The following is a 13,652-nucleotide window of genomic DNA, read 5'->3' on the forward strand; positions in this document are numbered from 1 at the left end:
GCACTGTCTTTTAACTATAATTTTTTTTCTCTATTAAAAGCATAGTACATTTAAAACTAAGTTCATTTTTATTGGCACTATTATGTTTCTAGAAATTTCTGTTTGACTGACTTTAATTTAGAGAAAACACCTCTTATTTACTGTGTGAACAGCTAGTGCTAATATCTGTACAGTAATCTCATGGCCTATCAGCATATGTTGACCATGTCACTGCCATTGACACAGCCAGGGATGGCACAGACATGTAGGTTAGAACATGGTGGTTAGTGCATGATGCCATGTGGCTCTAGGTACCATATATCCGTAGCACTCTCTGTTCTTACGTTTCTTTTCTCCTCTGTGCATGTTTTACCAGTTCCTCCTTTAGGAGTCCTCCAGTGCAGTACATTAAGCTCAGGGATCTGCTGCACCATTCCATCTTCCATCTCTAGTCTTATCTCATCTATGTATCTGCTTAACTTGTGAGACTGGGGACTACTGAGGATAAGAACAGGTCTTTTCCCAGTTTACATTTCCCTTGATTCCTCTTTTTATTTTAATTGCACCCACATTGCTGTTGTGGATTGTGAGGTGTAACAGTCCTGAACACTAAACGCTGTAATGCATTTGTAGTGGTTTCCATCTTCAACATAGGCAGTCAGATTTTGAAGATTCACCATTATTCCTATCCTGGGAAAATACTGCTTGAAACTCCTAATTGTGAAAAGTAAATTTGATAAATAAGAGGAATGTTTTATTCCTCAGCTATAAAAAGAGAAATTCTAGCCTTTAAAAATACAAAAAAGTATTATTTTCAGTGAGATGTTGGAAAAAGGATGCTGTAAGCCCTTTTCCAAAAAAGCTCATTTAGCAATATTGCATTTTGATCTACAGTTTATGAAAATTGTCTCTATCATTAAATTTGAAGGGTCAAGAGGATGGCTGGTTTTTAAATTGCATGCTACACATAGCATGTATGTGTAAAAATGTGGTGCATTTGCTGATGTGGATATGAGATTACTCAATAACTAAGGTGCTCAAAACTATCCACTATTACATAGGAACAAAGGAAAACGCTACGAATCTGGTGAGATACAACGGTACAATAAGTAAGGTTTTAATCTTCTGGATTCTGAATGTGTTAGCTTTTCCAGTCATTACGTATACTGGATTCATTGAAAAGTGTCCCCTAGAAATGTATGCGTAATCCCCTCTCTATCTATGCGCCTACAAAAGGAGTCACCACAAGTTTCACTGGCAGCATAAATACTACTCCACTAACTGCTCTCTTGAGCACATTCTCTAATCGAAGGCAATTGGCATGGAGCACACAGGACTCACCCATGCTACTAAACGTTTTTAGCCTTCAGAGCAGGGTCTTCATAGCAAAATCACCTACTGGGAAGGATCAGACCTGGCAGCTGATAATTTTAGAGAGAGTCCTGTACAGGACCAAAACTGACCCAGAGACTGTTTTAATAATTTGACAGCATAAATGGCAAAGTTTCAGAGGTCAGGAACATTCTCTGGCACTAGTTCACTAGAACAGATGTGCATAGCTGCCTTTCAGTATATAGGTTATCTTTACTCTCAGTATGTCACCACTTTGGACTGTTACAAGAACAGACATGAAAAATGTTCAATTCTTCTGTATGATTTACGCTTACATTGAATCAAGAAACAAAATCAAGACAATCTCTCCACATAAGCAATCAACTTCAGCCAGGAAAAAGTATTTACACAGAAGTGATATTCTAAAATCATAACACTGCTGATAATAAAGAGTGTTCCTGTGCTTTAATTTAGACATGTGTTTTAGTACCCTGTTGAGCTGAGATTTAATGCACTCATACATACTGTTTGCTGTTTTCATTAGTGTATTGGGTAGATATGTTTATGTTTTCACATTATCTCAGCCCTAATTAAAATAATCTAAGTAGAATTATGTTTCATAGTGACTTGTCAAAGGAGACGACCTTTTACAATGCATCTCTTTAGTAATATTTTTGTTAATGTTGTTATTAAGCAATCACAGAGTATCCATTAAGCTCTGTGGAAATTTTTTGAAAACCTCCTCCTCCAGAGCAGTTACAAGTCTTTTGTGGTAATACAGAAAAAAATTCAGTCCTGTGAGACAATTCCAACCAAAACCATTTTTTGTAATTGGTCTTCGGTATTTTAGAATAATAAAATGTCATGATGTCTGTCCTATTTTCAGTCATGCATACCTGAATTGCTAATCACCTCTTAATAGCTGTGACAGTATACCTTTTTCTTCTCTTTTTCCTTTCATTTTTGTTTTAAGCCTATTTACAAGCTTTATTTATTTATTTGTTTCTTCATTTACTCATATCAACATCGGTAGAATGAGAAGGTATCACAATGTTCACAGTAGATTTGCATTAACTTTAAAGGTTCACAATAAAAAAAAGACATAGAGACAGAATTTTCTGGAATATAATTAGAAATAAGGTCTAATCATGATTGCTGTCAACTATTTTAGAGTGCTTGCAACCTCAATCTAATGAAATCTGGTTTTCTTACGAATTAGCGAGGAGAGAACGGAGGTTGGCATGGAGGGAAATGGATGTCAGCAACCTCAGTAATGTTATAATGCAGGAAAGTGTGCCAGATCAGACACACTAATGATGAGGGCTAAAACTGCCCAGCAGTGCACCACAGCATACATCACTTTTTATGTCAGCTAGAGAGGCTTGGGTGCACATAACTCCTGATGTAACTGTCCACCGATGTTCAGGCTACAGTAGAGGGTGAAATATCATGAACTACATCTACGTAAATATACCAGGCTCACTGTGCATACACAAAATAGCTGTACATGAGGCAAGGTACTCTTAGTAGCCCAAACAAGTTGGACAGGGCTATCAGAGGCTACAAGTGCCCTGCAGGATTCTATTTCTGCATATAGAAAATAATTTCATCTCTCTTCTAAGCATTTAAACAGTCATCTTCTACTAGATCATCATTGCTAGATGTCTTAGCCAAAAGAACCATGATTCACAGATGGAATTACAACTTTGTTTAAAAAGTTAAAAAAAAAATAGAAAAAAAATGATGACTAATGCAAAGATAGCACATCCAAACCCAGAAGAACGATCATATTATAAGGAATTTGCATAGATTATTGCAGATATTAGCAATAAAAACAGCAAGAATGGGGCAATGAAATTCTATGATGTCAGAAACACTGAAATTCTTTTTTCCTTTGCCTTTCCACCAGAAGCCTTCTTTGCACTATTGAAAGAGCACTCTCAGGAAGCTTACTTATTGACATAAAATGAAATAATTCTTATTTTATGATAGATAACATCCAAGTCACTTTTACATCACCCAGGTTTAGACATCAAAGGCTGTACATAGTTAGCCTTGTGAAACATATCTATCTTAAGAAGACAAGAAAATTTAGATGATGTCTTACAATTAATAAACAAAGAATTTGAAAGGTAAGTAGTCAGAATTCAATTTTATAATTGACCAATTCAACAAGTGAGTAGGATCAGGAAATGAAACAATTTCTTAGGAAAAACAGGTGATCTTTCCCTACTTATATATCTATATAGATTGCTTGTCCAAATAGAGGTGAACAAATTAAGTTAATGCCAGGAGAGTCTTAATGTAGTTAATACCAAAAATACACCAAGTTTCACACGCAGCCCAATTCTGTTGAGGCTTCATCCAGACTGAGTTAAAGGAGTTATGCTAGAACAAGGTCAATTTTACTATCACCTTCTACATTCCAGTTCTAATATAAGTTCTGTTATATAAGTTATATTTTACTATATGTGCTAATGTAACTAAGTTAAAACTTGCAAGAGAGCCTAAAATTTCAGAGGACTTCAGTTAATGCATTAGCCTACCTAGTCTTATGCTACAGCTCATTTTTTCTCCTAGCTCCTATTAGTATACTTTACAGAGGCATAGCCCTTTAAATTGGAACTGTGTTACTTTCTCAAGCCTTCTTTAATCAGCAAATCATGACTTAAAGGCTTACTAAGATTTATCTGAACAACCTAGAAAAGAATGGTCAGGTGATTCAAAACTCTACATTAAAGTTCTGTTTGTTTCTTATCTGCATAACTTTCCAACAGATCTACTTTTTTTTCAGAGACTGGCCTACACATCAAGGGGTAGAATCTTACAGACTCTGTGAAAACTGGAAAACAAGAGGTGTATTTGCAAAATATGAGATTACAGGTACAGGTCACAGCTAAGGTGTACAAATAACATAGCAGACGGATCCCTGAATGTTAAATGAGCTAGTTTCAGGATTGGAAACAATAGAGGTGAGTGGCGCTTTGACATTGAACTTACTCAATACTAATTCTGAGATCCAAGTTAATATCCTTCCAGAATGCTACACTGGGCCACGGAGATACAACATTTCAGTTAGAGTAGGCTTCAGGTTTAATAATATTACACTGAATGGAATAGCTGAGAAACATCTAAAGAGAGTTTTAGTTGGATTTTAGAGAGCTGAGGGATCTCACAAGGGATAACCTGGTACAGTTGTAATAAACAGTAGGTTTCTCAGCTCAAAATTCACCATAATTAACTGCAGAAAGGATAAATTTCCAGAAAGATCAGTGAAAAGTGGAAGGAAAAGCAATATTCCCAGTCAGGTTTTACAGGGACAACTTTTTAATATAGTAAGGGGAGAATTTGGGCCAGGTTAAGGGACAACTAGAAGAAAAACGACAAAACAAATTCTGAGTACAGTCTGAAGACTCCCTTAGTTGTGCACGACCCAGATCTCTAAGGAGTCACACTTAGCATATGAGATTCACTCATCTTGTGACTGTCTCATACGTCCCAGCTGCAGCACTTTCACCCCGTTTGGTGGCCATGCAGCATCACAGCCTCACCCTTCTTCAGGGACCCCACGTAGCAGATGTAATTGGCAGGGCCCCTGAACAGCTGTGTTTGGTACACGAGTTTCTGGAATAGGAGAGAGGACAGGCCACTCTGCTGTGCTAATAACCATGTTCAAATGAGCACCTTGTCTCAAGCATCTGTCATGTGCTGACACATGTAGATATACTGCCCCCGTGTGACCCGACACACAGTCTTCAGCGCCTGGCTGAAGAAAACAGGCGGCAGCATGGCCTGCACCTCTGGCTCCAACCTCAGCTCAGCCCCTGTGGCTCCTTCTCCCTCAACAGACTGTTGGAAGAAAGGAATCTTTGGTTCCCTCTGCTGCTGCTTACACATATCACAGAGAATATTAACACTGTGTTCCTCCTCAGTGGTGGTGACCTGCCATATGTACAAATCTCCAGGAAAAATAAAGTTGCGCTAAAAATAAAAACAAAAATATAAGTTGAAGGGCTAGACTCCTTGGGAGTTTCATCCAAGCTACCAAAGCCTGCAGAGTGCAAAACTGGTAGAGAGTTCTGTGTTCTGCCTTTCACTGACTAAGTCACTAGTACAGATACTACTTACTACTAGTACTGTGCTGGATGCAGAAGAGATATGAGAAAGGGAAAGGAGTGACATCTGTTTTGGCAATTTACATAATCTCTGTTTTGGTTCTGTTCTCTTATGGTTGTTTCTGTTGCCTTTTAAGATCTGTTTACTTTGCTTGAACAGTGCAAAGAGGCCCTGGCAGACAACAAGAAATTAATTATTTTTTGTGCATTGTATTTAATTATTCATTAGTATTACATGAGTGGTGAGAGGTCAGTCAAGAATTGAATTCCATTTGATTAAACGCCAAGAGCTTGCCATGTAAATGAATGCAGTAGGCGTAGAATAAAGGAATTAAATATGCAGATAGAATTAGCATCAGTTGCTTGCAAACATCACATTGTAAATACCTACAACTTCTTTGTTTATTTTCTTTGGTTGAGATCTTGGAGAGGAGGAGATTAGGTAAACAGAAAAAAAAAAGAAATAGGAGCAATACTAATGAAATGTACAGAAAATAAATGGGGAAATAAGCATAATAGGATATAGATACTATAATAGAACCAACTCCTGTATATATTAGTACATAGATTTACAACATACATTACACAGTAGGCTATGTGCGTCATTCTGCTGTTGCTTTCTGCATGGGAAGTGGCACGACAAGAGAGAGATTGTAGCAAATGTGGTAAAGTTCTGACCATATATATTGCACAGTTAGCTTTTGCTCTATAGAATGATGACAATATTGGGAGTCAGTAAATGGTATGATTTAAATTTGAATGGATTCAAAGTTAACTAGCATGAGAACATCACCATTCAATGTTCTGAGTCCATCTGTTGGCAATATCATGATGGAAACAGCTTTTTAAATGCTATTTTCAATGAGCTATCACCAAACAGCTTGTTCCAACAATATTCCAATACCTTTCTATTTGCTTGCCGCCTACTATAAAAAACAACTTAGAGGGAAGGAGGCATTTCAGTACTATCATGATGTAGGGTGGGAGAGACAGCGAGACTATAGGAACAAACAAAATGAGAAATGATAAAAAGAGAAAAGACTGAGAAGCTGTTATTTTAGAATCCCTGCAATCTAGATCTAAGCCAAGATGTGGAACCCAAACTACTTTAATGTCACTGAGGGTAGTCTGCATCAGTCAGTGGATAAAATTGTTATTATTCTAGTCTACTCTGGTGCATTAACACTGTCAACCACGGCAAACCAAAGTCTCCTCAGAGAGAAATGACAAATGCATCTAGTAATTACCTATAATTCCGTAAGACCTTCTGAATTGTGGGTTCCAGTGAGTAGAGGGGAAGTTACACCTCCATCACTACAGCACTTTCAACTCATGCAGCACCAAAACAATCTGTTCTTTAGAGTTTTTATCGAAATATACACGCATCCATTAGCTTTTCTATCAAGTAACTCCTGTGCCAGTAAGATACTGGTGATACAAAATCTGCATCCACTAGAATCAAAGTGGCTCAGTGGCAGAGATCAACCATCAGTGAAGGAGAGGTATTTGAATATTTGAACCCAATAATTGCTGGAGAAGGATAGAAGGGCTTTTTATTAGAGATTCACACCAAAAAAAAGTTTCATAATAGCAATTAGTCAATTCAGTCTGCAGTTTTAGAATCTTTTTTCTTCTACTTGTAAAAAATCTAAGGTCACAGATAGCTCTTCTTTAAGCAAGAGCTAGACCAGCTAATCCCCTCAGCTCTCTTCTAACCTATATTATTCTATAAGCATATGATTCTAAATAAACTCTTGTGTGCTGGTTACATCTAAATTTCTGAACCAAGTTCTTGTTTTACTTATTTTAAAGATGTCTCATAGATGAGGCCCAGAATATTTAAGAGACAATGAAAAGGAAGTGATACATATTAGCTGTATTCTTCAGAGAATTACGAGAAAGCACTCAGATTTCAAAACATTAAGCTTATTGTTTACAAAATACTATTAGATGAAATACTATGAAATGAAAATGTTCATAGTTAGGAAGGATGAAAGTCAAGAAACAATACTATAAAAGAAGGTAAACTCAAGAAGATAAAAATCACTATGGAAGCATGTAAATGGAAATACAGAAAATCTGAAGTAATAAGAAAATACACTGATAAAAGCAGAACATAAACCTGGAAGAAAATTAATAATACATAAATATTGCATAAGGATGTTGTTCAGCATTAGTTCTGTGAGAAAAAAATATTCTGGTATCTCTCTGTATACTCTTCATCTCATTCATAAAATATTCTACTTTCTCCTTATGTTTTCAAAATTGCTTCCTGAGTATAAAAATATTCTGGGTTCTGTATATCTATCTTCAATCTGTCTGTATGTATATAGTAATAATGTCCTAATAGAATACATGCATCATATCCTGTTTATAAAATGAAAAGTACAACTAATAGGAGGTTGTTTAGAGTAATCACCTACCTGAGGACGTATAACTTTTACTATGTTTTTAAGGGCAGTGTCTGGTGATGGAGGAGAACAGTCAGGTGTTGGGCCTGTAGAGCTGTTTCTATGGTTACCAGATCCTGGTGCAGTAATTGCTACCTGAGGTGCATTATCTGTGAATAAAAATAGCATTTATGTGAACTTACACATACGTTATATATTTAAAAATCAGAATTATTTTGAAAACAGAACATGATTCAGAACAATATTTAAAGCTTCCAAAACCTGTTATAGTTTAAATGCATTTGATAAGAAATATATTGCATATCTGCTCTTACTTTTTCATTCCATAAATTCATTCCATGTTGAGTCAGGATATAACACTCTCTTAATACCTAAATATAATGAGGCACAAAACAACACAAAGATCTTACATTAGTTATCCTGAATTACTGATTATGAATCTAAATACTATCATTATAACAAGGGTGACTTAAAAGTAGGCTTTCTAATGCATTTCATATCTCATCCTGGTAAATCATGGCATGTAAGTCCTAGTTCAACAAGTTATATAAGCACACACTCAACTTAGAGCACCTAAAACAGTTATATTTAGCCTTCATCTTGAGGTAGGCTCAGGAAGTGCAGGCTAGATGAGTGGACAGTGAGGTGGATTGGGAACTGGCTGAAAGGCAGAGCTCAGAGGGTCATCACCAGTGGCACAGTCTAGTTGGAGGCCTGTAGCTAGTGGTGTTCCCCAGGGGTCACTAATGGGTCCGGTCTTGTTCAACTTCTTCATCAGTGACCTGGATGAGGGGACAGAGTGCCTCCTCAGCAAGTTTGCTGATGATACCATACTGAGAGGAATGGCTGACACACCTGAGGGCTGTGCTGCCCTTCAGAGAGACCTGGACAGGCTGGAGAGTTGGGCAGAGAGGAACCTCACGAGATTCAACAAGGACAAGTGCAGAGTCCTGCACCTAGTGAAAAATACCCCAGGCACCAGTCCAAGCTGGGGGCTGACCTGCTGGAGAGCAGCTCTGCAGAGAAGGACCTGGGAGTGCTGGTGGATGAGAGATTGACCATGAGCCAGCAACATGCCCTTGTGGACAGGAAGGCCAATGGTCTCCTAGGGTGCACTGGGAAGAGTGTTGCCAGCAGGTCAAGGGAGGTGATCCTGCCCCTCTCCTCAGCCCTGGGGAGGCCTCATCTTGAGTACTGCGTCCAGTTCTGGGCTGCGCAGTACAAGAGAGACGTGGAGCTACTGGAGAGAGTCGAGCTACAAAGATGATTAGAGGACTGGAGCATCTCTCTTATGAGGAATGGCTGCAAGAGCTGGGCCTCTTTAGCCTGGAAAAGAGAAGACTAAGAGAGGATCTTATGGATGTATACAAATATCTTAACAGAGGGTTTCAAGACGATAGGCCCAGACTCTTTTTAGTGGTGCCATGTGACAGGACAAGAGGAAACGGACACAAACTGAAATACAGGAAGTTCTGCCTGAATATGAGAACTTCTTCCTGTGAGAGTGACGGAGCCCTGGAGCAGGTTGCCCAGAGAGGCTGTGGAGTCTCGTTCTCTGGAGATATTCAAGGCCCGCCTGGATGCAACCCTGTCTAACATGCTCTAGGTGACCCTGCTTGAGCAGGAGGGTTGGACTTGATGATCTCCAGAGGTCCCTTCCAACCTTACTGATTCTGTGATTCTGTGATCTTAATTGAGCTCAAAGTCTTATCCTCTTTTGCTTCAGAAAAATATAATCTTGTTTCACACTGCGGATAGAAGCTTCAGAGCAGATTCATCAACAGAAAATTCTGAATTAACCTCTTTGACTGTGGAGCTAGAAACTTGCTTTGAGAGACCATTCTATATGGAGATAGCAAAACAAAGAAGTATACTGCTGCCTAGACATGCTATAATATAGGCAGCAGACTAGCCTCCACCAAGGGAACTACAAAAACCTCCTAATATGAGGAATGCTCCATGTGAGTCTTTGGCTAAGTGTAGGACATTACTGGAGTAGGAAACAAACAACAGGATTGTCTTCAACAACGGACTAGACCTATAAAGTACCTGAGCTCCCCTGTACTTTAGCAGTCTCTGGGTTTATGTCAATGGTCTTTTGCTGTGAAGCCTGTGCAGCTGTGCTTAAGTACAGCTGTCCTTCAGGTGTTTAGTGCACGAAAGCCTTGCAAGTGAAGTCGCAAGTGAAAGTCTTGCACATGGAGGAGTATCTTAAAGATGCATCTCACAAAGGCCAGATAATTAGAAATGCAGACTGGTGCAAATGGTAATGAGTACAGTTTCCCATCTCCCATTTCAGGGGAGGGTCAGCCCTTGATGACAGTGACCTCAGCATTGTTTATTAACACTTTAAATACGCAGACACAGGGGTCAAATAACATGAACAAAGTGTTGGTCTTTCCACAGGGATCTGAAGCTTCTTGTTGACCGTGTTCAGTGATAACCAAAGAGTAGGTTTTGCCCCAAAATACAGTCCTACCTGATAAGAATGGAACTGACTGAAAGTGAAATTCTTGGAATTAAGATGTATTGGAAGATATGCATGAGGGGAGGCAGGGCTTTTATATGCCCCAATTAACAGGGCTGAGAAAAACCTCTCTGGCTAGGTACCTGCACACAAGTATAACCACTCCATGAATATACATAATATGCAGAAATCTCAAAAGTAGCTAGAGCTATTTTTCTTTCCAAGAAAAATAAATTAGCAATATAAAAAAGTATCAAGCTTTCAGAATCTAAAAATAAAGCATAGCAAAAAATACAAACAATATTTTTCCTTGAAACAAACATCACAGAAAAATCCAACCACACAATATTTCATGTTTTCAGTTCTCCCTCAAGGGAATAAAGCATCTGACATATAATGGTTATAATGGTTTCTTGTAAATAATTTCTTTATTGTGGACAGCTGTTTATTTTCACAGTACGATCTTCCCATTAGACAACCAATGATTTACTACCTGGGTTTGCTCCATCAGAGAGCAAATATCATCATCAAATTAACTGCTGCAAATAACTTGGGGACTTTTCTGGATATATATACAATATTCATAGTTTCATTAAGAATAAATTTGAATATATTTTATTTTATAATTACATATGATTTAATGATTATTCTCTCATTTGCTTTTCTCTTTTTGCTGGTAACAAAACTAGAGCAAATGTCTGAATAAAAGTGTTTTTTTTTTCTTTAGGTAACCTTAATCAGATTACTGTAAGTTTCAGTGCAACTTTTCATGGCAATAAAAAAGCATTTACCTCTGAGATATACGTGAAAGGTTAGTTGCTACAGCAAGTTTCTAACAGGTGCTATAGATAGGACCAGCTGGGAAGTATTTGTGGCTCTGTCATTCTCTTCTAGGCAGCTAAAGTTACTGAGCTGCAGTATGCTGTAACAATATTCTTTCCTGCCTCCATCATACATGACAAACTGTCACAAAGATGATGTTATTGGAACCAATTCTCATTCAAATGAAGAGGTTCCATACTCCATTCCTGTTGGTTTAGGGCAAAGAGGTTGGAGTGGAATAAAGAAAATATTATCATAGTGTGTTTTCTACATCCAGAATAACCAAAATCATTTTTTAAAGTTTACATAAGCTAAGGTTTTGAATTTAACTGGATTCATCTAGTGCAGACTATAAAAATAGCTATGCTGATTTACATTCTGGGAAATCTTACTAATATGCTTGGTTGGCTGGTTGATTTATTGGTTCAGCATATAAGGTTTTAAGGAAACACAGGAAGTGTTGCTATGCCATCGTGATCACATTTACCATTAACCATCTCATAGATAAATTAAAAAGATGGTGATTATTAATTTTCTCACAGTATTACATATGTTTCCACATCTCTTCTTCTTAAAACTCTATTCTCTACTTTTCCCAATTTTTGAAATATTCAAAAATTCAAAAAGCAGACTCAGTATTTCAGTATTTCACATTAATGCTTTATAGAAAATCATACTACTTGTCTATACATATTACTTCTCCTTATCAAGAAGATACAATCAAGAGATTGTAACTACAAATGATGAAATTGTTGCTTGGAAGTTAAAGGTCAGCTTATTCCTAGAATCATTTAAAAAATCTTTTTACTCTCAAACAATTTTAGTATTATTTAAATTAGAGTGATATCCTTTAATTATACATAGGTAGCTTGACTTCAGCTTTACTAAAAACCATTATATTGAACTAATTCCACCAAATTCAGATCTCCAGACCAACCTTCAACTGAACTATTCCTCTTATTCCCTATTTCACCAACAGTTATTTTATATATTCTTACAGGTAAATGATAAAAGAAATTGAATAGGTTTGAAATGTTTTGAAATGTAACAATTCAAAAGTTTTAGAGTTATTTAATATAGGCTACATATATTGTTGCAGCACTTGTTAGAATGTTAAGGGATGAAGGAAAGAGCAAGAAAAACACCTCATAAAATCTATTTTGTCAAACGGTTATTTTATCACCACACTGTCATATACAATAGAATAGGGGGAAAATATGCTTTTTGTGCTCCCTGTTCAGTTTTATCTGTTTCCAAGTTCACTATTATTGAAACATAATAAATATTAGCATACTGTTATCTTGTTCATAAAAATATGTTTAACTCTGAACGTACTCATGAACGTCATGTCCCTCACAAAAGAAATTATAGGCAAATTAACATTATAATCAGTCTTTCCATAGGAAGAAAAATTGGGCTATCATCACTGACATGATAAATACTCAGTGATTCATATGTTGCAATGTAATCTTTAAGTACAAAAAGAACTTCTACATAAAATGAAAACTGCATTATGGAATGCATCTACTTAATAAGACTTTTTTTGGAATCAAAATTTGGGACCTAAAGATAAACTTCTCTATTCACATGCTGGTAACTAAATTGCTTTCCAATTGCATTCATTTGTTCTCAAGCTTTTAAGATATTCAGAAACTGATCTTCAGATTTACAAGGTCAGTAAGATTTGCCTGACTAAATACAGCTACATTTCAGTGAGAGAATTTTCTGTCTAACGTGCTCTAGGTGACCCTGCCTGAGCAGGGGGGTTAGACTAGATGATCTCCAGAGGTCCCTTCCAACCTCAACCATTCTGTGATTCTGTGAATCCCAGCCTTACACTCTTAAAAATCGCAGCCATTATTTTCTAGAGATCTTTGTGAAGGTGAGATCTAATTTATTTCTATCAGCATGGTAAAAAAATTATAGTAACTCTTTTTTTAAAAAAAGTGTACAAGATAACAGGAGGACAACAAAGGAAGGGAGTGCAAGGAACTTCTGTTCACAGATATGGTGACTGCTTTACACTTTCAAGGATCACTCAGAACCATGCTGTGACTGAAGTAATGCACAGTGACTGGGCAGTACCAGGTGATTCACTTCAAATTCATATCAAGTCCTCTCAATGAAAATATTTCCATGTTTGAACTGTCTGTGGAGTCACTTAAATACTTGTATACTCAGCTTTGCAATTTTCTATAAGAAAGAAGAAATATGCATTTAACTTCAGAGATGTGCACCAATAATAATCTAGAACTGGATTATATGTTATAAATTTAATGGTTTTTATATATACATATTATATTCTAGAACTTCTAAAAATGTAGTACTCAAGATGAACAAAATACTTAAAGTACAAAATCTGGTTATTATAACCTTGTATTTTTTTATAATATAGCCCTCAAGGCCTGGATAGATTTGTATACTGCACCTCCAGAGGAAAGCAAATGAAGGTGTAAAGTGAATGTGCACATACATATGTACATATGAATATATATCTACATACATATACATAGAAAACACCCTCAA

The 13,652-nt window shown here is 36.9% G+C and overlaps 1 protein-coding gene across 2 annotated transcripts in view; it reads right to left on the reverse strand.

The window, feature by feature from the left end:
* Window positions 1-13,652, reverse strand: part of ANKS1B (ankyrin repeat and sterile alpha motif domain containing 1B) — a 432,952-nt gene that overhangs the window by 273,342 nt on the left and 145,958 nt on the right. For both annotated transcript variants that reach the window (XM_062585768.1, XM_062585759.1), the window contains exon 11: window positions 7,850-7,986. In XM_062585768.1, the coding sequence (XP_062441752.1) occupies window positions 7,850-7,986 (137 nt within the window). The remainder of the gene's footprint in view (window positions 1-7,849; window positions 7,987-13,652) is intronic.

This window comes from Rhea pennata, chromosome 1 (assembly GCF_028389875.1).
Source record: "Rhea pennata isolate bPtePen1 chromosome 1, bPtePen1.pri, whole genome shotgun sequence".
NCBI classification, from domain to species: domain Eukaryota; kingdom Metazoa; phylum Chordata; class Aves; order Rheiformes; family Rheidae; genus Rhea; species Rhea pennata.